Source organism: Dermacentor albipictus, chromosome 9, assembly GCF_038994185.2.
Source record: "Dermacentor albipictus isolate Rhodes 1998 colony chromosome 9, USDA_Dalb.pri_finalv2, whole genome shotgun sequence".
Classification (NCBI taxonomy): Eukaryota; Metazoa; Arthropoda; class Arachnida; order Ixodida; family Ixodidae; genus Dermacentor; species Dermacentor albipictus.
The window spans coordinates 38,896,782-38,923,589 of record NC_091829.1 but is presented as its reverse complement, the minus strand read 5'-3'; the positions used below and the strand labels follow the sequence as shown (position 1 = coordinate 38,923,589).

Genomic DNA, 26,808 nt, shown 5'->3' with positions numbered 1-26,808 from the left:
AGCTACGTGCGAGGCTGCAACCAGGCAACGTCGGGCGCAGTATCGACATGTGTGCACAGCGCAAAAGACGAGGATTGAAGGAACAACACAACACAGGCGGTGTGTCTTCCTCAGTGGCGTAGCTAGGTCGTCTGGCACCCGGGGCCCATAGGTTTTCTGTCACCCCCCTCCCCGGGTGCAGCCGGCGGAAAGAGGGGTGTCTTCAGACGTAATGACACTCCCCCCCCCCCCCCCCCCTCACTGGCCCCTTGCACCCGGGGCCCACGGCCCCCCCCTGTTGCTACGCCACTGGTCTTCCTTCAATCCTCGTCTTTTGCGCTGTGCACACATGTCGACATTGAATCGCCAACTCGCCCAAGCTTACACCTCATCAAGTCGGGCTCAGCGGACCGCTGTGCAGACAGAAGCACAAGCCGTGACTCGCCATCGATTAAGTCCACCTGAGTGGGTGTTCATAAATGTGTGCAAATTAAAATACTACTTTGAGTATACTCAGTTATCGCAGTTACAGTATTCAAGCAGTTTATGACGGGCATGGAGCCGCTCCTTTAGCGTACGCTGTCACTGCTTCGTATGCCGCGCAAGCCTGTCTTTATATCACACACACACACACACACACACACACACACACACACACACACACACACACACACAGTGTGCAGGCTCGTGTAGACGAGTGTATTGTCGGGTGGAGGCTATGGCGTCGTATGCTGCACTTGTCTACAAATATTACAACCAAGACCTCGGCTCCACATGTAGCTCCTTATACCGTGTCCCCGGCTAACGTTAGCCAAGCTGTTCAACGAAAAAGATTTAAAAAACACGGTGTTCGGTCAACAGAGCCCTTACGCCCGAACGCCGTAGATCTTAAAAGCGTATCTCCGTGTGTTCATTGCCGCGTGGCAAACGTTATCTGGGACGTGTCCTATATATACCCTTAAGCTGCATCATGCAATACAACGACCGCCCCCGCCGCCCCCCCCCCCCCCGTATAAGAAAACACTACTATAACTCGTTAAACATTGGTTAAACATTGGTTGTATTTTATCGCCCGACGTTGGCAACAAGCTAATAGTTCTAACGCGCACATTAAGTGAATACTCCAAAATTGTATGCAAGTAAGACAGCGTACCTGTCGGTCTTTGACATTCGGAAAAAACTTCTGGGGCATTCTGCAACACCGGGCACAGCAGACGAAACGGCTGCTACGTTCGCTCGTACTTCAATTCTTCCCAGACACACGGCGAGGCACGGACATTTTTTTCGTAGTTCTCCAGACGACAAACGGAGCGTCCCAACGCTGTTCCTACAGCGAGACTGTCTAGAACACAGCATAGACTGCACGCCGCGGCCGCCGCCGTCTGCTTCGCTATCTCGATCATCAAAAAGACGCTGCGTCACGGCCAGAGCAGACGACTCGGCGATGGTCACCGCTCTCAAGAATAGACGGAATTTTTTTTTCGTAGTTCTCCAGACGACAAACGGAGCGTCCCAACGCTGTTCCTACAGCGAGACTGTCTAGTACACAGCATAGAATGCACGCCGCCGCCGTCTGCTGCGCTATCTCGCTCATCAAAAAGACGCTGCGTCACGGCCAGAGCAGACGAGTCGGCGATGGTCGCCGCTCTCAAGAATAGACGCTGCGTCATTGCGAAGCCGCGGTAGTCATAAAAATGGTAACGCGGTGAAAAGAAAGCATATATACATTTTAAATTTGACTTGTTGCTTCGATTTTGCGGCGCCGATGCAATTTATCAAGGAGCCTTCCCTCTGTACAGCTACAAGGAAAAAAAAAATTATGCCTTCAAACGCACATGTTCTATGCTTAGAACATGTGCGTTTAGACATGAAAGCTCAAGTGGGACTTTCATTAAAATGCGTCGCGATTCTACATCTACTGATGCTTTCTTGTGGGATGACTGATCGGGCCGGCGTGTATATAGCGGTACACCGGTTATAATATGCCTTACGCATTACATGGCCTGCCTAGTTCCATTTTTTATTGCGATAGCAATACTACGCCAGGTCTAACCGCTCGTCGCGCATGCCCGGAGAGGGGGCATCTAACTCAAAGCAGGCAACGCCAGAAAATAACCTCCGAGATTACTGGCGAAGCGCGGGATTCTCTGCGTTGAAACCCTCCACAGCACTTTTCGTCTACCAGTTCACGTCGCTCAAGAGGCGTTACCCTACATAAGCGGCCCCGTCCATTGGTAATTTCGATACCGCACAAATTGTGCTGTTCATTAGATCGCAACTTACGGAAAGCAGGCAACGCCAGCAAATGACCTCCGAGATCACATACAGAACGCCGAGTTTTCTACACCAGCGGCCCCTTTCGTGGGTAGCTTTATTGTCACACTAATTGGACTGTCCATTAAATCGCAATTCCATTTCCTTAAAAACATGCAGCTTATCTGTAGCAAGGTGTACAGCTGGATGGTCCTCTCGGTTTTGCCGACTTGGGTCTACACGCGTCGACTAGGTCTAGTTGCGGGCTTCTGGCAAAGAAACTGCGACGAAGAAGCAGTGCACAAAGGGAAACGGCCCACTCACACACTAACACGTATACATAGAAGCGTTACGAACTGCCGTTTGCATGCACACACACGCAAGAACATGTGTCAGCGCTACGAAAAGCTCACCTCTAATGATTCACATGAGCAGCTGTCTTCTTTTGCAATGTGCGCAACGTTTTGGCAGATTAAAGAGAGACACTTTTTTGCAGAGAAATTTGCGAGAAACGCATTGGCGAACTTTGCGGAGAATTGGCGTTCCAGTTAATTTGTTAACAAAACGTAGCTGCATGCACTGAAGCACACAAGTAACTGGAACGCCAATACATTTTTCCGCAAAGTTCGGAAATTTATATCTCGAAACTGGTGTCGTCCTGAGAATTCGTTCCAAGTCCACTGCTAGAATTGTGAATTGCAATATGGGTCTTAAGATAATTAGCTTAAAAAGTTAATTACTGAATTCTTAATGAGTCGATTTTGCGTTTCATTTTATTGTGCATGTAGTGCCCGCCGCTTCGAGTATACCGGCTCATAAACTAGATTTGAGCTATCTTTAAGAAACATTGAAAGTGTTCACTGAAACACCCCTATGCGTGTTTTGGTGCAGGTGATGCTCTTGTAACTTAAGCGCACAACCGAATTCAAACTTTATGCACATCTGATGCCACTCGACTGCTTGCACACTCTAAAATATGCACCGGGGAAAGCGAGAGTAACTGGACAGTTAGTCCGAAAAATGGCAGTTTCGTACCACAGGGGACAAACAGCAGGAGTGTTTGTGCCGTGTGCAAATTTCAGATGATAACTGTTTAGTTCCTGGTCAGAAAGAGTGCAACAGGAAGTTAAACGACAACAACTACTCCACATGCACTCCGCAAAAGGTAAAAGAAAGAAAAAAATCAAAATGTAGGAAGCTGCTGGCAACCTTTTGTTGGAGTTTTCTTTTTTTTTTCATGCCTTTTGTGTCCTGATCGGTGGTCATCGTGAGAATAGGTATGCACACATATTCTTGTCCACCACCTAATTTAAGACAACGAGTGGCTCATACCCCCTTCATCAATGGTTCATGACACCGTAAGTAAATAAACATTCCAAGCGGCCTCCCCATTATGGCGACAGAAGGGAAATTCTAAGCTAGAATTATGATCGGCAACGGAGCCAGCTGTGGAACAAGACGACGACGAACGTGCGAGCATATAGACATAGAATAAAGAACTAATTTAGACACGAGCGCCTACGAGTGGTTGCGCCAAGGGGCTCATACGAGCCATAGCTGATGATGATGATGATGGTGACGACAGTTTCCTCTTGCCAATGAATGGCCCATACCCCCTTAAGCATAGAGTTTCTCCTTATAACACCTAGAGGGAAATCTAGCGCTATCTATAGGAGTTTCCTAAGGGGCACTGTGCTGTCATGGAAACGACGGTATATGTGTCTGCGAGGCTTGTGTTGGCTGGTGTTGTAAGAGGCTTTGTTTAAAACGTGGATATGGCTACACAAATAACGCATTCGTAAAGTAAAATCTTCATAAAATGTTTCCATTCACACATATTACATATTTACTCACCTACAATGCATGACCAAGCGAAGAAAACCAAGAACAGACGACAAACTGTTTCACAGCAAGCGCGAATCTTGTCGTCTGTCCTCCAACTTCAGCAGCCCGCTGATACTTTTTATGTATCATATAATTGTACATGCAATAACTAGTTCTCATAGTTAAACAAAACATGTTTTTGTGTAATAATAAAGCTGAAACAGCTTTTTAGATGCTGTTTTAGCAGAAAATGTATCATTGTGACAGATGGAACAGTGCTTGCCAGGCACGCTTCAAGGTGCCCTGGCTCTCCAAGAACGTTGCCAATCCGAAGTCACAATATACCGGCGTTGCACTGTATACCACAGAGCAGCAGTGCCAGATTTTCCTCTAGGTAATATGGCGAGAAACTCTATGCCCTTAAGCAATGAGTGGCAACGGAGATAGCTGTGGAAAGAGACGACAATGAACGCGTGAGCAGTGGCACAAGCATGTTTGCTCCGAGTGACACCAACAGCTCGAGCTAGTTCGCGGACGACGGAAATGCCGCAGCCATAAACAGCTTCGCCCTGAAGTCTTCAGTTGAGTCAGTGCTCGTCCTGTGAAACTCGTGTTCGTCCTGCAGTGGACTTAAAAGAGGTTGATGATGAGGATGACTTTCTTTCGCGCTGCAACAAAATTACAGTTATAACAGAATGCTGAGGTTATTTTAAAAAATAGCATCTCACTTCTTTTCATTTTACTTAATTCACACTTCAGCAGCTCGTATCAAAAATGGCTTGGACGTTAAAGTATGTGGATGAAAAAAGATAGAAGGAAGAAAAGAAAAACGAACGAAATAAAGCAAGAGAGAAAGGAAGAAGTGCACAACAAAGTTTTTAAAAACATCCCTATACACTTTATTAACTGCGAGAAAAATGCTGATTTCGGTCATCCCTCCCTAATGACCTCCAAGTAAATGCGATGTGAATGTTCAGTCGTCTGCTGTGTACAGCTGAAAAAGAAGAGGAAAACAAGACCTAAGACATGATGCTGGTAAAACAACAACATCAACAGCACTCTAGTGAGGCCCCTGTAATAGTTTCCTATTGCTCGTGCTCAAAACGCTTATATTGGAGCAAGCACCTTTATAAAGACACTTGAGTAGCTAATAAGTGTACTACAAGAAAATAAATTTTGGCTTATCATACACATTTATGTCTCATGAAACATCAACTTACTTTTGTACTTACTAACTAACCTATCACACCTTGCAACGTGTCCCCACGTGCTTCTGAGGTAACGGATCTTATCACAATGCTTATATACAGATTCTAAGGTCATGAGTTCGTATATCCCTCTTAGTTGTCACGCTGCAAGGTGATTATATGTCACCATTATCCTCCTTGAACTGAACGCACAGTCAACCTTCTAATAAATCCGTAAATGAAAATTTGCTACATCATACCAACCCAGAACGCTGACTTCACTTAGCTGCCGAGACAACGAAAGAAATGATGGTGCATCCAAAACTTCGCTCTTTCATCGTTTTTTCACCTGAACTCACAACATGTCACTCCTGTCTTTGTGACGAGGATATGTGTAGTACCTGAAACGCGCAGGCTCCGAGAGCAGCAGACCGTAAGGGACGCTGAGCTCAAAGTCTCACGTTCGCAGAAAAAAAACTGAGCTTAGCATTTAGGTACCCTGAGGCTTTAGGTAACTGCTCAGATAGACAGAGGGATAGAAAGTTGGAATTGAGGAAGGCACGGTGACTTGTGTGGGAAGCTAGAGGTGTTAGGCCTGGCTGACGGCCTGACGTGTCGCACCAAGTGTTGGGTTAGGAGCCTTTTAGCCATTGTACCGATTCTAATGCTGCAAATTTGACCACTGGTTCATTTCACTTTTATGCTACTGTCCCACCTGTACACGCTATGTGCGAAAAGGGCTGCGGTAGATCAGAAAACACAAAGTAAAATTTCAGTCCCCATTCGTATCTGCAACCGATAGCCAACAGTTTCTCAGATTTTACAAGTTATGACAACTTCTGACAACTGGGGCACCCAGCCATATTTTCTATACACATGACATTACACAGAGTCCCCAAACGCTAATATATATGCATGCTAATACATATCCTATTGTATATGGATGCATATGCATGCGCTTGAGGGCCACCCGACCTATTGCACAACATGTCATGCTCAAGCAGCTTGCACAAACAGCCAGCTGCCCTACACATTGCCGGAACAACCGGATGGTTTTGACACAAATACTTTTACCGCTAAGGATTAGCTACTAAGCGCTTCGACATGAGTGCGTTTGTACGTGTCTTTCTTTTCTCTTTATTTTAAAGTGAAACTTTCAGTGCGAACCTTGTCGGACTTTCCTCCCCATGGGTGCTGAGTGACTCTAGCGATCTTTTCGAATGGCTCACAAGCAGGACAGCATTAATACGATTACTACACTTACAGGTGTCCTGGCTGCTGGCCGTTTTCTACGGAATTACGCAGTGATAAAAACAAACAATGCCTAAATGTACTCCCAGCGACAAATTTACACCATCAAGAGCATGACTCCTTTAATAGAGCAAACCTCTATATGGCTGATTTTATAGAGTTCGGCGCATCTGCTTTGTCAGTCTTTCGCCGAGTAAAGTTACTATGGCACTATCTCCCAGATTGGCCCGCTGTTGTCGGAGCGCCAACTCTGGATACAGTGTCATAGCAGAGTGGGGGCCAATTCGAAGGCAGTTTAATGCGCGGTCACGCTGGTCACACGGTGAGGGGTCCTCCGCATCTTGCCGCCTTCACCATGGCAGGCAGGTAATCGCCGTGGCGCAAAACGCTGTGCCAAATACAATTAGTTGAGCGGCACTTATTTAACCGCTTCCAGTAAGCTTATCATTTCTCAGATTCCAACGTGTGGGTTGGATCCGGATGATGTGCACGTGTTTGTGTGTGTTTTCAATAGGACCACAGTTTACGAAATGCGCGAAGGACCTACCGCGAGCGGCACCTTGGCTGGCAGCGGCCTGCAGGGACGGCACACAACCTGTGGTCGGACGTCCGAGCCGTGGGTGCACTCGCATCGCTCGCAGTAGTCCTCCGTGCCTCCGAGCTGCTTGGCGGGCTTCAGGGCCTTGGTGACGCGGCGGGCGAACACCGTCTTCCAGTTCTTGGCGTCTGAGCGCAGCGTGGCCGAGCTGAAGAAGCTGCCGTGCACTTCCTGGGCGAGCGCGATGCAGATGTCCTTGGGCACCGCCACCTGCGGCCGCAGGTCGGGCTGGCCCAGGAGCATCTTCTGACTCACGTCCTTGCTGCTGTACACAGAGTCGGCATCCAGACCTGCGCGGTGGTGTGAACATCGAGGGTTTAGACGTAGAAACAACAACAACGAAAAATTTGTAGGGTATAAGTTTCACCGGAACCGCCACAAGCCGACAGATAACTATCAAGGGTAAAAGGGTTTCCCAGCAAATTCGGTGAACTGAGAGGTGTGTATTTCTTTCTCTATGTCTTTTGTGTTTCCAGTTCTCTAAGTTTTTATAAATATACATTACCAACTAGCTCACCTGTCCATCCTTCTTCATATTCGAGTTGGACTGAAGCGTACCTAAGATGCAAACACAAAAGGAAGTAGACAGGACGGCACTTGTCCTGTCTACTTCCTTTCCGAGTCCTCATCTTAGGTGCACTTCAATCTGACTCAAATACGAACGTTGACCAACAAGCCCAACTCGCCATCTTACTGTCGCAGCAAATCTTTTGACAAAAGAGGCCGACAAGAACCGTCGAGGACGACGTATATTTCTGCCAGACAGTCACAAGCCTCGCAGGGAAGCATTGATGGTGGCGAGGTGTCATCGACATGCCACAGCCAAGAAAGTTGGCAAGAACACAATAGGGGGACACGAAGTCAGGGATGTTTATGTTCTGAAGAGGCATCCACAAGACAACAGAAACCATAAGGGGGTGGTATGTATCAAGTAAAGCTTTCGACAGGCAGCCACAAACCTGCAAGAAAACACCGTGTCAAGTAGTACATGTTTTGTCACGGCAGCGACGAGCTGACAGGAAAGCTCTGTGGTCGGTAGGTTGTCAGGTACGTGTTTTGTAGTAAAGACTGTCATGAGCCGGCAGAAAACACTAACAGTGGGATGGTCTGAGGTACAAGTTTTGCGAAGAAAGCCAACAACCACCAGGAATCATTGAGGGCCTGATATCAGGCATATGAGTGTCTCTGCAATGCTTTAATGGGTGTGAACACAGAGGCCATGTTCACGCAAAAATATGCATGGATGATTCACTATGACTGACAGTTTTCACCGGGATTGTTCTCCGTGATTATCTGTGCCGTCACTCGTGCGCGTGGAAGTCAAATGCTTGCAGGCAACAGAATATTCGACGTATGTCGAACACATGAATCAGGGAAGAGTCGAGTGGCCTGGACGATACACAGGCGGGAATATCATAAAGGTGACTAAGATTTCACTTCTTTTTTTAATAAGGATCCTCAGAGAACATGCCACAGCCCCATTGCTCTTATCTCGCACTCACCGTAGATGCCCTTGCCCTTGATGATGCTCTTGCGGACTTCAATGCGCTTGTCAGAAATGAAGTGAAGCGTGATTCCGTGGTCGAGAAGCTGGGTCTGGATGTCCGAGTACGACAACTGAGAAAGAAGAGGAAACAGTTTTTCACATCCTGCTTAATATTGAGAAGCTACATGTTACCGTTATGTAAGAACCAAAGTGTATCAGAATTTAATGTTTATGCATTCGCGTCAAACTGAATGGAACACCATAAATACTGAAACTTGGCTCTCTGCTATGCTAACCCATCGCCGTAAGCTCTTCGTGTTTCAGTTTAAAACCAAAGAAGAAAAAAAAGAAAAAGTTTCCATAATTCTCTCTCTCATCGTGTGCCCAAATAAATTAGACTCTAAATATATCAATTTGCACCGTTTGCATGAAAATAAAGGCAAGGACCTTGTTAGATGCAATCTTGGCGTCTTACTATCACAAGTTAGAAGCGATAGTTTGACTAGTTACATCCAACGCCAAATACTCCTCAGAGCTTGAGATGATTGTGAAATATACAACCAATTAAAGTCAGCGATGTAACGTGTGGAAGAGTCAGCGTCATCACCCACCACCATGACTCAGTTGTGCTGTTCAGTGCAAGGTAGCGGGTTCGACTTTGATCCGGCCACGGCGGCCACATTCAGATAGAGATGGAATGAAAAAAAGGAAAACAACGCTAGAGTACCGTGTTTTGGGTGCACGTTAATGAAAGTCACGCGGTAAAATATGAATCGAGACCTTAACTAATGCGTCCCTCTAACCCACAACGCAGTTTCGGCACGTTAAACCTCAAAATTAAGTCAGTGTTGTCGTTGGTATTCTCTGTGTAAAGATTCCTGCACGAAAAGGACTCTCGCTTTTTACACCGAAGCTGTCTATGGCTAGGATCTGGAACAATATGTGTCCGAGATGTCGACATAGACAAATAATCATTTGGGCCGATCTTGGTGATTGTGCAGAAAGGGTCCAAGCTCAATGGCACATACCCCTGCGGGCTCGGGGATCTGTAACGTGCCCTCGAACTACCCTTGTCACAGATGGGACCCAGAGAGGTCCCAGGCACAAAGGTAAGAACAGATGTTTTCGAAAAAAATGTGTTGTACAACACTTTCACAAAGGACTGTTAAAAATTTCTGGGTGTCAACCGCGCTAGTGCCACTGCTCGCTCGTTCGTCATCTTCTTCCACAGCTTCCTCCATAGTGCAAAAAATATCATCATATCAATTGCTCGAGTGTCGTCTTCCACAGCTTGCTCCGTTGCCGCTTATCATTCCAGCGTAGAATTTCACATCTGTCGTTGTAATGGGGCACGTTTGCTTAAGCCACTGCTTAATGGGGTATGAGGCATTCATTATCTCACGGGATGGAAACATTTAATAATAGAGGTGATACACATGTGCGTACTCATATCACCATGATGACCACAAATTAGGACAATAAATATGTTCGTACCTTTGTTCAATTTTCTGGGTCACCTGTGTGTCGTGCACTAAACAGCTTTGCTGGTCATCCACCTTCACAGAGTGGAATGGCTCACATTTTTTTGTTTTTGTTTTTTATAAGAGCTAAACGTGAAACACATGTGCTTAAATAACAATCCAGTATGACTGACCGTACCCGCAAGACGACCAACAAGGTACCAACAAGACTTCAACAGCGGTTCCCACCTTGCTTGAGTGCAGCTAAATTTCCAATGCATCACTCAACGGATCGCCCATGGTTTTTTACGCACCTGTGGTTATCAGATGAATCTGTGAGACACGTGTGTGCAGAGAACGCCTTACTTGTCGCACACAACAGGAGATGCGACTGAGTTTTCAACAGGTTCCATCAGTGTGGGCCCCAATCTTCACAACTAGTCGCCCAACGAATCAAACGGTAATGACGCGCAGATGCCCACCGCTTCAATCAGCCAACGATGATAACACATCTTGTTTATACGCTGCGTAACCATTTGTGAACTATCGGGCCCTATACGACCTTCTTCCTCCTCACCTCGCTCTGTTCCTCCTTGCAATCCGCACAGGCGACGACGATGATGGCCTTGGCGACATTGGGCCGGAATGGCAGCAGCGACGCGTACCGGATGGCGTCGAACACGTCCTTCTTCACTGGGTGGCCGCCAGAGGTCGTGGGAGCATCGAGGCGCATCTTCTGCGTGGCCAGCGGCAGGCTAGGCGACAAGAAGAAGATGCTGCCGCGGGCGGTGCGCACGTGCGGCTGGCTGTTGTGGCCGCTGCCATGGCCGAAGCTGACCAGAGCGAACCTGCGTGCGGGAGGGGGAGGCAGCGAAAACGAATGGGTCAGCACAATTGAGACGCAGTGAGTTCGCCCGATTGTTTGCCACTGTCACAGCTGTGCCTGTCAAAGAGTGAACATTTAGATAGCCCGAATGTTTCCTGTAGACCACTTCGACCTACTCACGCACTTGCCCTTTTGGTTATAAAAAAAGCCGACATGTTATCTAATAGACAAAAATTGTTGAGAAAAAAAAATTATGGGGTTTTACGTTGTTGAGAAGTCTGTTTTCTTTGGTTTGTGGCTGTGGCACACAGTCACATGTTAAAATTCTTTCTGTGATGTGATTCTATCTGTGATTCTTTCTACGGTGTGACCCCGCTATTCTGTTGTAGAGCCGCCATAATGGGCTGTAAGCACAGGCCTGTTCCAACTGTGAAAATCAATGCACTTTGCTACGCTCGATTGGTATGCATTATAATGTTCACAAAGAGGCATTCCCTGTTACGGAAACATGTTATCATGACGTAACTGCGAGTGAAATTGAGAAATCATTCATGTAAGAAGCCAAGATAGCAGCGCAATTTTAAATAGAAGCGAGGAAGGGGCTATATCACCATATTTCATTGACCCCCACCCCCTCCTTATAACAACGCCCCTTCCATAACGTTGGTACTGCAAACCCTTGATGCATATCAGCGTTCACACAACTGAGTGACTAGAAGTGTGTGAATATTCGAAATCTTCGGATAGCCAATCAATATTGCCCAAATCGATACAGCCTTATAATCGAATAGATGTCAAGTAGTTCTCGAATATTTCGAATCCCGAACTATACACGATAAACTGTAAAATTGGAACAAAAGGTGGGTAAGTTTCATCCCGACGGCTATAGTAGATGTAAAACAAGAGATGTTACGCAGTGGAGTAGGCTACATTGCTCAGGGAACCAAACGTTTCCGGCTAGACAGCTACCATTTGCACTTGCCAACGTGTCCCAAGGATGCGAGTAAACTGATCATTTGCTCTTGATGCTCCATTTATGCTTTTTATTAAAGAATGCTTCACAACGTTCAATGCAATGACCAAAATTTGCTAACATTGTGAATATACTAGGATGCGACGATCATTTTATATTACAAGAGTGAGAACAGGTGTTCATTATTCGAAAACTATTCGAACAGTATTCGATATTTGATTAAATTAAATTCACTTCAGGCACTGTACCGATTTGCACTCAAATCAGTCTCAAAACATGTCCATTTGCACACCACAGCAAATGTCTAAATCACCGCTGTGTTATCAAAGGCGTTGAGTGGGGGTTGGTCACGGTGTTTCTGCATAAAGTACCTGTTGTGCTGGAATCCCGCGCTGAGCATTTCCCTGTCGACGATCCTCATGGTGTTGTCCAGCTCGCGCACGACGTCTGCGTGACAGGCGTCCTCCTCGACGACCAGCACGATGTCCATGCTCGTTGGCTGCCGCTGCCCACCGCTACTCGTGGTGCGGAAGTCGCCGAACTTGAGCGTCTCGCCTCCGGGCAACGAACACGTGTCTGAGTGGACACAAAGCGGGAGGAGAAACAACAGTCGGCGCTATAAGGTTTGAATCCGAATGGGTTTGGCAATGCCCTTATTATGACCATTTATTTGCTCCCAAACATGCAGTTTGTCTGTAGAATCGCAGGGCACTTACAGCATTCGGACGGAAGGTTCACGCTGATCGAGTACTTCTCCAGCTGAAGCAGGTAAGCCATGGAGATGTTGCAGATTGCCTGGCGTGGATCAATGCGCGGCGTGGCCATGTGGCGGAGGCACAGGTCAAAGTACGGCTCGGGGGACTCCTGTGGGAAATAAAAAAATATGTCATTCCTTCAACGCAGCCTGTTCTTCAGCAGAATGAAACAAACGTAGCCTCCCCATCTGACTGCCGGAGCTGACGGGAAACGGCAGGCATGAGGCGAGTAAACACACGATCAAAACCTTTCCCTCCTCCGGAAGGTGGAGATGCTTGTGATTGGCTTGCGCCTTGCGCTGCTACTTCTTCATGCATATAAAGACCTGCTGTAAAGGGCAACTATGATGAACTGAGAGTGGCTGAATTGGTGAACGTGGTGCTCTCGCAACCTGACAAGCAATTTTTATTTTCACGTGGCTTGAGTTTATGTTTTTTTTTGCATAAGATGACAGCCATACTGACGGCGCGAGTCAGGCAATACAAGCTTCGCTTAAAAAAGCCATCACCATTCGTTGAAAGTGACGTATGACATAGAACGCGCTGCTCCTTTGAATGACCCCAGAGATAAGGTGGCAACCACAAGTGCCCGAGGCAAGCTGAATAATCTCAGAGACATAACGTCACAGCAACAAACACCAGGTGCTCGCGTCGTCTGCTTAAGTGCTGTTTAAAGGCTGTTAACAACAACAACAAAAAAAGCTATACATTTACCAGCCCTGCGACTTTGCCAAGATTGCTTCAATGGTATATGCTACTCGTGTAAAACAAATTTAGCCAAAGAAAAATTTCGTTGCAGTTGATGCTACAGTTGAAGCTAAGTCTCGGCCATGGTGCTCTTTGAGGTGACGCGGTACCATACCTGCCAGAAGCCATCGGCGAGGGGCGAGTCGTCGTCCTTGAAGTAGTTCTCGCACAGCTTGTAACCCTCGGAGTCGACGGCCACCTGCTCGTTTAGCACGCTCACGGGTCCCTTGCAGCTGCGGCTGGTCTCCCATTTCTTCATAAACTGCGCCACGTTACTCGTCACCTGCAAGTACACAGGAAGGTGCGAGATTCTTCAAACATCGTCTGACACAAGCACCGCAGGAAACAGGCAGCTCAAATAATTGCGGCGCAGGTCGTGCACGGACGCGAACAACGGATAAAATTTTATCATGCCAAGAACACGCAGACCCATGGATCCGGGATCTCAAAGAGGTGCGACGGTTATGCTAAAGCATTTCTCTCGCATTTGCCACTATTCAACCGCCGCTGAATTGTTTTCCGTTGTTTGCAGTCTGCGCCTGCAGCAACTGTTAGAAATTGGAGACGTGTGAAGATCTCAATGGGAATAGAGGAGGGGAAACAAAATAGAAAGCATTCACTCGCCTGTCCCTTGGGCTTCATGAGGTCGTCGCCCCGCTCGTTGTTGTAGGTGCCCAACAGGCCCGCTGTGTTGCCGAAGTACCAGCCGTTGATCTTGACGGTGCAGACGTCGTAGTACAGGTGGCAAGATACACGCAGCACCTTCTCGTCCTCGACTGTGATGACGTCGCCCATGCGGCGGGCGATCACATCGCCTCCCTCAAGGATCAGCGGAAGTTCAACGGCTTGACCATTCAGGAACATCTGCAGGTACAGTGGAAAAAGGGCCGTTCTAATTTATTTCATTTTTTTTTGCAACACAGAAAGCCAATGGCATGAGCGAGAAAGGTACTAACAGCATAAACAGCAACTACAAGGACAGAAACGAAACCAGTGACGTCATAAGTATGAGTAAGAAGCTAAATTGACACGAGCGAAGAAGACAAAGTATCATAAGTGGCCAATTGTCTCAAACTCTAAAGCACTCAGTCTAAGCTAGCGAGTAGGACTCTACCCTGGTCAACATTCCATTCTTGAATGCTTTATTTATTTATTCATTCTTGTTCTGAAAGATCATTAACAAAACTTGTGCGTCTTTGAGTTCTATCTCTGTTGATCTCTGACGTTGTCGCTAATGTGCTGGAGTTATTTATTCTGCTGCGCGAATTTTCTGCACTTACATATACATTTGTTATTTGCCTTATTTAGTGTATTGCAATGTGCACATTAGTTGTCCAAACAGTCTACCAATTTCCTAATGGCGTGCGTTATGCCTGACACGTGTTTCTAACGGTGTAGAACCAACCATCTGTAGCTGCAGTCTGCCAGATGTTTCCAACACGACGAGGTCGTGAATTGACCTGAGAGCTCTAGCTAAATTAAGATAGCGCTACTCACAGATCCGTCGTTGGGGAAGATCTCAATGTAGCTTTGCCCAAGCTGGACGATGACAGACTTCGGGAAGCGACCGTGAATGCTGGGGTCCTCCGGGTGATACTTGAGGAGCACGGTGAAGTTTCCGTCAACGAAGTCCCTGGCCAGCAGATAGGTGCAATCACCGGTAGCTGAGTAGATTGTGCCGTCAAAGGTCACGAAGTGTTGGTGTCCGATGATCATGGCCTGGCCTGAAATTCGACAAGAGCAGGGAGACATGTCGTATCAGTACTCGCAAATACAGTGCGAGAAATGCATAATAAATGTCTGCATTAGCGTCTTCAGCCGAAGGCAGAGGAGTATTCACAGGTATTTGTTGTATGGCATTTGACCTTTGTGGGGCGTTAATTGTAATTGAGAGTGTGGGTTACACGCGGAGAAATACGGCATTTTTTTCACTGATCTTGTTTGCTTTTGTGTGTATGTGTGTCATTGTTTTTGCTGAGGTTAAGTGAAGCAGAGCTCTGTCTTTTCAGATAATTATGTCAATGGGCTTGTATGGATGATACAACATCACGCACTACTACGTATACCTTAATTTACGTGTGAAAACCAAATCAGTGAGCACTATCATGGTGGAGGAGGAGGAAACAATTATATTTAAAGTAAAATAAAAAATGCAAGCGGGCTGGTCTTCCTGTTAGGATGGTGTCTGAGTATAGTGCGCTCAGTCGACTCCTAAGCCCACAAGATTTGGTTATTTACTGCATAAAAAGATGTATCATATTATTTCACATATAATTCCGCATTCAAAATTCGAAGAACCTTAGCAGTAAAGTCGGGGTGCGGGTTAATACGAACTTAGCCTTGAGGTGTAGCTAGTAGCTACACAGAGTTGCCAGCCGAAGATATAACGTGAAGGAGTAGTGCATCGTCGAACGGAAAAGGAGTTTACAAACATTTGAGCGGTGATGTATGCAGTTATTTTGGCGGGTTGTCCGAGTGGATTTTTTTTCTTTCTTGTTTTATTTTTGGGGGGGGGGGGAGAACGTGTTGTAATAAGGTGTGCGGGTTACACGCGAAGGCCGGTTAAAAGTGAGAAAATGTGGTATTTCATTATCTAACTACCCTCTCCCTTTTCTTCTTTTTTTTTGTGCATGGGTGCATGCATGCATCATTTTACTCTTTCTGAGGCTGACCAAATGAACCAGCAGCCTTTAAATTGATACCGTTGCAACACAGGTATACAGATGATACCGTTGCAGGCCACATGGCCTTTAGCTCTTGCTCCTTTTTCTCGTATAAGTTTTAAAAAAACTGAATACGTGCCACACTCGCGATGGATATCCCAGAGACTTGCAGCAATCTGACTAAAAGACCTTCACATGATTCCTTCATTTCATTCTCTGATGCTCCTTTTGGAGAAATCTCGGAACATTGGCAAGGTGGCCACAAACTGATGGATACTTGAATTGAGCAACAGTGGACGAACAAGAGGAGCCTCAACCCATAGCCAGAGAAGCTTCAAGAAGAAAACGTGTCTTTGTCTGGGCCTGACGCAGTCAAGTCCCGACGTCAAAACGTTGAGCTCCTAACTGAGGCTTCTTTGCTGGCTTACTGTTGATCGACGCATCGGCGGCATGCAATCACTGTGCTTCTTTTTTTCACTGTTCAACCAAGCAAAATATCAATGCAACCAGTCATCGAGCAGGTAGAGAGAGCGACTCTCTCCTATAGTCCTCACCGTCAAAGGGCGGCATCCACTTGCGCTGGAACATGGAGCTGAGGTAGTCGACCATGGCCGGCTCGGCATCCATGCTCTCCCGGGGCCGCCTCTCGATGGCATCGTCCTCTGCCAGCCACTCGTGCCAGTTCTGCCGGATGGTGTCCAGGTCGGCGGGCAGGTTGAAGTCCACGATGTACTTGCCGTTCTTGCGGTCGGCCTCGCGCACGATGGCCACATCGCTAGTCTTGTACGTGTTCTGCAGGCTAGCCTGGAGGTTCTTCCAGAACTCGGTGTTACCTTGGTACATTCCCTGCGGTGTGCAAGGCACATTGGAGTTCGTGAGAACCGCACTCGGGTTGAACGCTGTTGCGCTTAAGGAGAAAAAAAAGGAACTTGTCCCAAATATAGATAAATGCTGAGCCTCAGTCTTGGGACACAGAACCCAGGACCAGTGCCTTTCTGGGGAAGCCACTGTACCATCTGGGCTACTAGCAATCCTGGGTTTTATCACAAAATCAAACTTATGCGCCTAATAGAGTGGTAAATTCTTACCTTGCGGCATTAAATAAAAGACAGATACACGCTCTTTAAAGAACTCTAACCTCCCACGGTCTGCTTTTCCACTCTTATGTCTCCTGTGGTAAGATAAGTGATGTGGACCACTTTATCTGGTTACACTCGTACTATGATGCCGAGAGAAAGGCATTGCTTCCTAGTCCGTAAAAGTATTGCAGAGAAAGCTATGAAGATGTAGCGTTCCTTGAATAGCCCGCAATAACCAGGAAGAGAGTTAAACAACTGTTGCTTGCCTTTCTTCGAGACACGGAGTTGGGCAACGTCTGGTGACACAGCCTTGCTGAAGCGTACGAAATGCTGAGGCGCAACAATTGACTCGCTAAGCATATCAGGCTAATCCCACTTGCCGTTACAGCACCACCACCGCCACCATTTAACCTCACAGTTAATGTGCCTAACTGCGGGGATGAACGCATACCACACATGCTGACCATGGGCTACCGCAATCATGCTAACGGCAATGCCTCAGCTCCCCTTCCCAACATGCCCCATTGAAATCTCACCGGTTCGTAGAGCTCGCTGATGGTTGACTCCAGTGCCCGGTAGTCGGGGTTCTCCTTGATGGCATCCACGGCGTCGCCAATGGTTCTCCTTATGCGGTACATCGTCTCGCGAAACTTGTCTGTCATGTAGTCGGCCGCGTCGTCAATTTTCCGCACGACCTGGCGCACCAGCGGCGCGTTCCACATGTTGTCCCACATGCGGGACACGTAGTCGCCCAGCTCATCCCACTGCTGCGAAACGTCCCGGCGATGCCTCCTGTGGCTGCCAAGGGAGGCGGCCGACTGCACGGTCCGCGCCAACTCCTCGATGAAGCTCTTGATCTGTTCGGCCAGCATCTTCACGACGTTGTCAATCCAGCGTTGCCAGTGGGCAATCAGTTCTCCGAACCTGGGGTCAAATGAATTGATAAACAGACGTTAAAAAGAGAGAGAGAACGCAAGAAGATGAAGGAAAGAGAGAGATATATATTATATATAACAAAAACCTGGAGACGTGAGCTTGGCTGACAGCTTGGCATGTTACTCCAGGTGTTTGGTGAAAAATATGGCATATGCAATGACTAGAACGAACGGCGCATATATCACACGAACGGCGCATATATCTGCAGACAATTCGCACACACTCAATTTGCTCATAAAATATTATTAGAGGAAAGTTAGGGAAGTCAACAGTGGGCGACGAGTCCTCCGAACCTGAGGCAGAGTAAAAGAGAGGATATTAACAGAGCAAGGAGCAGAAGTTAACCTAAAAAGCGCCCCGTTGGCTGCCCTACCGTATAAAAAAAAAATCTCATACGACACACCACACATATCAAATAATATCGCATGATTGTGTGACATTATTGAATATGTGTCATATCAGTTTGTTTGCTAGGGCTAAGTGGGGAATTGAGAAAAGAGAATAGAAAGATGAGAGAGAGAGAGAAGGCTTCCCGAACACTTTTGGCAACACAAGTAAGATGTCATATGTATTGATAAACGTGTGTTAGAGAGAAAGGAAGGAAGTCAAAGAAAAGTAGGGAAGCCAGACCAGGCAAAGTGTACGGTTCTTGGGGAAGACGCTGCATCGCAAACTGGACGAGTGCAAAGTGCACAAGGTCAAGACAGAAAGGCACGGCAGATACAGTGCTGTCCTGTCTGTGCTACCACATTCTCCCGTCGTCTACACCTTAGTGCTCGTCAAGATTGCCCTGCGAATAGCTTCCCCAAGTATAAGCCAACTTGCCCAGCAACAAGTTGCGAACGTACCATCTGCTACCCCACAAGGCGGAGGGGGTAATGGGATAGAAAGAGAAAAATGGGGAGAAAGCGAAGCCGGCGTACACTCGAGAGGAACTCGGACGTTAAGACCAGTGCGCTTCAAACACTGCAGTATGACATAACAGTACTGTGGAAACACGCAAGGTAAAATGAAGTAATAAAGGGAAATTGAGACATCCACCTAATCGTAGCAATTGCTACAAAAGAAACCCACACAGGTTTTAGAAAGAAAAGCCTCGTAGTTGAAGAAAAATTCGTCTTGGCACTTGCCTTTGCTTCAAGTCGTTGATGATTACGACTTCGCCCTGCCATCTGTTAGCCACCTGGTTAGCTCAGATGGTGGAGCAGCTGCCCCAGAGAGACAGCGGTCCCGGGTTTGAGTCTTGGACTAAGATGAATTTTTCTTTAACTGTGAGGCTTTTCTTTCGAGGAACTCGTGTAGGTTTCCTTTGTAGCAAATGCTACGATTGGGTGGATGTCATATTTTCCCTTTATTAAAAACTGCAGTAGTTTGCGAATTGCTTTATTGCGTCGGCGACAGTTGTCCCCCCACGCCAGGGATGGACCAAAATTTTCGTTTCAGGATATGTCCTGGAGTCCAGCTCTACAGCCTTCGCTGGTACGCTGGGCTTTGGTACACATTCTTGCTGGAACGTACATCTTGCCAGCTTTTCCAAAACTGGCACTTTTCCTGAACTTATACGCATCCTCGGAAAATAGGCCACTGTTTCCTATCAAGGACAAGCGTACAAAACCTACTGGCATTACTGTCTGACGCTTTAGATAATATAGCGAACCCTGTCATGGCTCTCTGAGTGTGTCCGAATCTGTCCTGAATATGTCTGTCTCCGAATCTGACTTTGAATATGACTGAATATATCTGTCTGAAACATCCGTTCGAATATATCTGTCTCTGAATACGTCTTAATCCACCTGAACATCTCGAATTTGTACGGCCGCCCTCATAGCCTATATATGTGCATAGCTAGAAAAAAACTAATGGGTAACAAAAGATTAGGCTGGTACACCATCCTTCATCAACTCGTTTAATATATTTGACAGATGGCGGTCATTTACAAGTAGCAGAAATGAAAGCCAAACATATTTGTTTCGTGAGTTTCTCCGCCAAAACCTCAATGCCGGTCTGCCAGCATGGCGTCACAGATTTCAATACGCTTTCTCGCATTTGAGCCGATTTAGTCCTGGAAATGTTTTCTACAACTTCATAGGTTGAGTTTCTTAGGTCTGCGGTTCCTTTATAATGCAATACAGTCATATGCCTGTAGAAGACAAAGTAGACGCTGTCAAAACCTAAGACGTCACAAAAAGCTGATGCAGGAATGTTGCAGCGGCATCTCACTAGTGTTCCGTTTTTGTTCCGTTTTTGGAATGCTGGGTTAGTGGTGTCACCTCGTGATGCAAAATTTAACCAGAGAGGATGGAGCTATTATATCAACCAACCGTATTCCGCTTAACTGTCGTTGCAAGTCATAGGTAGTGACATAAGCACTGACATTCAGTGCTTCCTCAATTTTATTCAACAACAACACTAACGTAACATAAAAACGGTTAAAACCTGTTGAAGTTGGCCAAAGCATCACAAAACGTCGCTACTAGCGTTGCTACTCCATCCGTGGCTCCGGTAATAGGGCCAGTGTTCCGCAACCGTTAAAGGTAATAATTTTACGTGCCCCCCCAAGCTGAAATAACTTTACTACTTCGACTAAACCATTTTGATGAACTCTTTGCAGCCACTGACTCAGACGGATAAGACTGAAGTAAGCACTTACGGACTCTCGTACAGGATGTCGCTGAGTGCGATGACCGCTTCACCCATGATCTCGCCGAATTCGTCAAGCAGCATATTGATGAATGGTGAGGCGAAGTTCCTGTCAAGGTAGTTGCCAGAGTCCTCGGCCATGTGAGCAACGTCGCGGACGAAGTCAGAGATGTCGATGTCGGAAAGCTTCGCTTCGATGTCATTGACTGCCATCTGAGCACCCGAGATTCAAAAGCAAATCGGTATAACAAGAGAACAAACATGCAATCAAAAAACACAAAAGCGCTCTTCCACGTATCGCTTTAAATGCGAAATTCACGGACTTTTGACGGTATGTGGATTACATCCCAAGCTTCCAACAGTAGGGCTTCTTCCGTCAAGGTTTGTGAGGCCCCAAAATGCCTATAATGTTTCCGTACGAAGGGAAGAAATGGGCGTTCTTCCTTCGAAGTCCTTACTCTCCGTAACTCAATAGTGCATTGCTATGGCTCTGTTTCATGACGTCGTATTGTTATAGCGAGGCTTACAGCACTCCGAGTTCGCACGTACGAATCTACTATCCCACCAGAACTAAATGTGAAATGGAAGAAATAAAGAACCTCTTATGCCTTATTACCTCAAAGTAAGATGTGTAACTGGGGCGTAGCCAAACACTAAATGCGCTGAGAGCCCCTAAATATATCGTCACTACCACGTGACATCTGGTCGTGCCAGACGGCATTTCGCTGTCACAGCGGCGCCGCTCACGACCTGAAATTGTCCACGTTGTGCGGCTCAAGCCGTACCACCAGCGTTGACGAACTTTGGGACTTCGCGTAACTGACCTTTGGACTTTATTTCTTTTCGTTGTTTTGTTACTTATGTTTAATAATTGTCCCATTGTGTTTCGCTCTCTTTGTAGCATCGGGACGATGCTTTTTAAGAGGGGGGTATTGACACGTGTATTTATATTTATCAGGCGACCAGGTTTCACCGCCTAACAAATCTTATCGCACAGCGCGGGACGTGCTTGCATGTATCCGAAGTTTCTGGAAAGTTATCGATGCTTCTATCCGCTGTCTGTTGTCGCCGAACGTTGTGTTATCTGATTTCATCGCTTGACACGAATGGTGTAGAACATTTTAGAAGGCATGCGGGTCCCAACGTTTGATCTGGAACATTCGATGATTGCTGTATAAAAGCCGACGCGCTTGACCCGCTGATCAGATTTTCGACGATCGCCGACTGTGTTCGCCGCTTTCGTTGTGCTATAAGTGTAGCCTGTTTTGTGGGCACAGGTTCGCCCAATAAAAGCTAGTTTTGTATTCACCGTACTGCTTCTTTCTTCACCGTCACTACCACGTGACAATATAAGCCCCTGTGAATGAATGGCCTGTGTGCCAGAAATTCAACTTCTATTTTTGTTTCTTGCGTTCGTGATTCAATCCGGCGTGTCACTACGTGGCCCAAAAGCTGACGCTCGCGCTGCTCTCATAGATCTGTAACACTGGTCGCTGTGCAGGCCAGCTAGTGAATGCCATTTATGCTGCATGTAGAATGCTAGCGCATGCAGGAATTATCTTCTGGAACTTCCTTCAGCACACTTTGAGATCAATGAGAACAGCCGCGAAGCCTGGTTTCTTACTCTTACCAAATCCTGTTGTCGAATGCAAGTTCCTCTCTGTCTCTCTCCCTCTCTGTCCTTAAAATCAAGAGGACTAATTGCGAGTAAGGCAGGCACCCGAATGGCCATAGTAACAGCGTGCTCACGCACCTGGATGGCCCTCATCTTCTCCGGTGGGAAGAACAGCTTGCTCCTGTACGCCTTGTCGCCACGCTTCTCAAAGGAGTAGCTGAAGTCGGTCATCTTGTTGTTGTCCTCGAAGTGGCTCAACTCCACCTTGAGAGCCGCATTTCGGGTCGAGTTAGAAGCAGTTATCTCCAGGCTTCTGGACGTCTTGCCTGAAGAACACAGAAAAGGGGGTGGGTGGGTAATGACTGAGGCATGCATGGTTCACTCTCTACAGCGTTAACTGCTCATATAAACCATGAGTAGTTCCAATGAAACCAAAAATGATGATACACCTTTCTCCACATAACACTCAAAACACATAGCAGAAGCCCAAATATTCAAGCTAACACTCACAAAAGAATAATAATATAAACCGTAACTGAAAACAACAGAATTTGTGTGTGTGTGTGTGTGTGTGTGTGTTTGTTACAGGCTACAAGCGATGGGAGTTCATTATTTCCAAAGCTTTTCGTTGGTGATGATTATTTGCCTTGGGTAGGACAGCCATGCTTGATATTGCTGATAGTCATCGTCTGCTCTTACAAACCACACTAGATAGTATGAATGTGCTTGATAATATACCTGCTTCATTTAAAAAGAAAAATGTGCGATGCAATTCCAGCTGTCTAGCTCACCTTGGCTGTCGAAAGTGAGGCCCTCGAAGCGGTACCTCCTGAGGTTGTAGATGATGCGTCCAGTGAACTGCTCGCGCTCGCCTTGTACAACGATGTCCACGGTCTCGTCGCCGTTGGACCCCCTCTGGGACTGGCCAGACGCGGTCCACTTGCCCAGCATAGAGTCGTACTGCGTCGGGAAAAGCCTTTATGTTAGTCTTTGTGGCCTCATTGTCACCTTATTCTTCCTTTCCTTTCCGTTTTGTTTTTCCTATCTTCAGGTTGTTTTTGTCCCCTCCTTCCTAAAGAGCAGGCAAGTGCTGTGCCCTCTTTCGATGGAAGTTGCCAGACCGCTTTATCCCTATTTTTCTCTCTGTACCTTATATAAGTGTGTTATCATATGAATAATCATTATCAGCCTCCTGACAGTGAAGCTGACTGTGAACATGTGCCACAGATATATAGCCACATTTTTTTCCTTCAATTCAATCGGAGTTCTTAAAAACAACCTGTGGCAGATATTACGATTATACCACCTGAGGGAGGTTAACTGAGAAAAAAATTTCAATATTTTGCTAGCTGAAAAAGGTTATTAATTAACCTTAACATCATTCTCTTTATTTTCTTTATTAGCCATGAAATATGGGAAGTATGGCCATTGAAAAGACCTGCTATATGAAATCTTAGCTAAGTAAAGCAATAAAAGCAATTATGAAACATACTTTTGATGCTAACGGCTACGTGGAACTGCTGGTAAGTCGTATTGGCTAAAACACAGAAATAAAGGTGTAACAAAGTTATCCCACTGATGCTGCGTAATAGACTTTTATGTCAACTCATGGTATGCGAAAAGTACTTTACGGGTGCTTTTTGTCGTCTGATACGGCACAACATTCTATATCAAATTAGCATAAATTTTCCAGAACACTGACAGCAACAACATTCTTAAATCGCTTTGATTCAATTGTCCCTACATACTACTTCATATCCGGGAAATAATACTTTACGTTCTCGCTTCCAAGCCAACTTTAACAACAATTATCTTTCAGATGAAAAGTCGTAGTTTCGCCCGAAAGGCGAAGCATCGATTGCAATAGCAAATTAGCGGAGAGTTATACGAAGCAAAGGTAGTAGCTTTATCGGTCGCATAAACTCGTAAAGATTTGCTTTCTAACTAAATTAACAAGCCTAGTGTCACGCGCGTACAGGCAAACATAAATACATCTTGATGAGCGCGGCCACTCGCTGCCAAAGTGCTGACGTGAGGAAGAGCGGCAGCAGCAGCAGCGAGCGAATTGACCTTCGTGTTGTCTCTCGATCCAATGCAAACAAAGCGGTGAGAATACAGCGTACACGACGCTATCAGCCCTTGGCACACCTATACTCTGTACGCACACGCATCGCAGATCGCTTTCAGAATAGGGCTTGCGCGGCCGTGCTCAGCCACGTCATACACAGCCGCAGCTGCGTAGAATGCCCCTCCCAGTCTCCCGGTGTCTTGCGTGCAGTTAAGATGGCGCGCGTGAAGTCACACTGCCATCATCGGCTCACTCTCGTGCGCGTTGACTCGCACCTACAGCGTACGGCACGTGGCCACGGTGTTATCGCACTTGGACCGTATATGGAACATCACGGCGACAATGTGATGTCGACGGCGGAAATGCACTTGCAGTTTCCATATAATAGCTATCGCAATGAAGTGATTAAAACCTGCAGCCATTATATAATGAACAAGAGGTCCCACGAGAATACAGCTACCAGCATCCGGTATCACCTTCAAAAGCTGTAGTCTAAATATTGCAACATCTAAATGCAACAATGTGCAGCTCATTAAAGTTTAGCATGGGGTGCGCAGTCTACCAGTGAACACATTAAGAAATCACACTGCAGTGTTAAGCAGACGGTTGTTTCGTTTACATAGATCCAACGAGCCGTTTCTTTTACACATCATTTCACAGTAATTGTGTAGCTGATAATGATGGACCGTGCACCAAGATGATGATGGTACTCACATCGAATTGCGCGACTCCGTTGCGGCCGATGAAGAAGGTGGCGTGTCCTCGCTTGGGCCCTTGCCTCTGAGTGGTCCACGACCAGTAGTAGCCGCCGAAGATAGGCCGCTCGAGGGTTATGGTGTGGTACGCTGTCAGGCTGACATCAAACAGGCTGCGGTCTACGAAGGTGCGAAGTGAAGGTGCAAAATGTGGTATTGTTGATTTTCTTATGGCCATTTTTCTTTTCAACATCAGCCAGCGCTTCACTACAATACACGTATTGCGCACAGAAAGAGAGAGAGAGGGAGGTAGCCGCACGCCGAGTTTGTAAAGTCTTGGAGACCAGTCGACTTAAGAGAAATATGCAGCAACGATCTCATTACTTTCTGTGCCAGAGACGCGCATCGTCATGGCTATCTTCGTCTTTGAAAACAGTCTTGAGCCGAGTCAGTTCAATGCTAAGGAGTGTCGTTTGCTGGGCGAGGTGATGCATAGTAAAGGTATGATCACTATGATGGTTCCAGCAAGCTGAAAAGACACAGGACTTTTGCAATGGGATCCCTTCGAATCAAAACTCAGTTGTAAGGTCAGCATTCGTCCGGCGTCCTCCTACTATAGGTGATATTGCCTTTTCACTTTGCTGGTACCATCATACCGTTAGTTGATAGCTATCCCTAGGGCCAGTGCAGCTCTGACTACTGTCACGAGACTTTTTGCATCCCACGCTTGATCTGCACCGATATGCACAGCAGAATAAATATGGTATCACACCAATGCGAAGACTCACCTTCATGGTGGATGTGGATGTGGACAGATTTGTTGGTCGCTGTGATCTCGTTCAACTTCTCGGCGAGGTTGAAGTAGATCCTGTTCGAGGCATCACCAGGCTGAAGCTGGGCGGACACGAGCAGAGGAGTGGACTCTGAGATGTCCCGCTGGATCTGGCTGCTGAAGACGATGTCCTGAGACGAAAAAAAAAAATAACTTACACACAATGGTTTTATTAAAAAAAAAGACATCCATCTGAGCGTAACACGTACCTTACAAAGAAAACATTTTTTTATTCCCCTGCATGGTTTGCCACATGGCATAACGTGGGAATGGATTCGCATATAAGCATGGAGGCCCGTTTTATACAGAAGGAAACAATTCGAGTTTCTCAGATAGAATGCGTCGCAGCTGAAGAACCATACATTTGTCCTGGTCCGGGGATCGACCCTGGGGCCAACACTTTGCCGGGGTGGTCGCTCTACCATCTGAACCAACGAGGAGCTTAGCAGAGAGGGCAGGGCGAGGACAAATTAATCGACAACTCGAAGTGCACTAATGCTGAAAACAATAGTTTTGCTTCAAAAAAAAAAAAGATTCTTCAGCATTAGGCTTGTGAGTATAGATAACAAAACATAGCTTCATTCAGGATGCGTGACTAAAAGCAATAAAGCTGGTGGCAAGAAAATTTGCTAGCTCGGGACAAAATGGTCAATGTTGAAGTAAACCTACGACTCTGATTGTGTCTTTTATCTTGTTCTCTTCGTCTTAAACGAAAGAAACAGAGCAAATGTAACGCGACGGTTATGTTTTTGTTGCCTTCAAAGCAAATTTTTATTTAACAGAGAAATGCAGCAGAGACAAGCTTTTCTTTTTGTTAGCAGCAAAGCCTGTCTGTAATTATCAGTAATAGTTAGCAGCCTCTAGTTATTCCAAGCAGATTATTGCAGTGTTCTCAACTAAGAGCCATAGAAATTACCATCAGCACGCACATCATCTTCACA

At 46.5% G+C, this 26,808-nt stretch overlaps 2 protein-coding genes across 6 annotated transcripts in view; both read right to left on the bottom strand.

The window, feature by feature from the left end:
• The window catches only part of LOC135916518 (uncharacterized), a 137,628-nt gene extending 135,791 nt beyond the window's left edge, over positions 1–1,837 (bottom strand). The window contains exon 1 of one of the 5 annotated variants that reach the window (XR_010568959.2): positions 1,133–1,837. The gene's annotated coding sequence lies outside the window, so the exon portion shown is untranslated. The remainder of the gene's footprint in view (positions 1–1,132) is intronic. The other 4 variants (XR_010568958.2, XR_010568957.2, XR_010568960.2 and 1 more) reach the window with 4 other exon arrangements.
• Positions 1,838–4,931: 3,094 nt separating this feature from the next.
• The window catches only part of LOC135916521 (apolipophorins-like), a 78,668-nt gene continuing 56,791 nt past the window's right edge, over positions 4,932–26,808 (bottom strand). Inside the window, exons 24-39 of the mRNA XM_065449919.2 lie at positions 25,824–25,998; positions 25,055–25,215; positions 23,064–23,232; positions 22,411–22,598; positions 20,668–20,870; positions 17,618–18,005; positions 16,557–16,848; positions 14,837–15,063; positions 13,964–14,203; positions 13,455–13,622; positions 12,554–12,701; positions 12,209–12,413; positions 10,616–10,886; positions 8,595–8,709; positions 7,042–7,382; positions 4,932–5,050 (exon numbers count right to left, since the gene is read on the bottom strand). Of these exons, the coding sequence (XP_065305991.1) occupies positions 5,030–5,050; positions 7,042–7,382; positions 8,595–8,709; positions 10,616–10,886; positions 12,209–12,413; positions 12,554–12,701; positions 13,455–13,622; positions 13,964–14,203; positions 14,837–15,063; positions 16,557–16,848; positions 17,618–18,005; positions 20,668–20,870; positions 22,411–22,598; positions 23,064–23,232; positions 25,055–25,215; positions 25,824–25,998 (3,312 nt within the window). The 3' untranslated portion in view covers positions 4,932–5,029. The remainder of the gene's footprint in view (positions 5,051–7,041; positions 7,383–8,594; positions 8,710–10,615; positions 10,887–12,208; positions 12,414–12,553; positions 12,702–13,454; positions 13,623–13,963; positions 14,204–14,836; positions 15,064–16,556; positions 16,849–17,617; positions 18,006–20,667; positions 20,871–22,410; positions 22,599–23,063; positions 23,233–25,054; positions 25,216–25,823; positions 25,999–26,808) is intronic.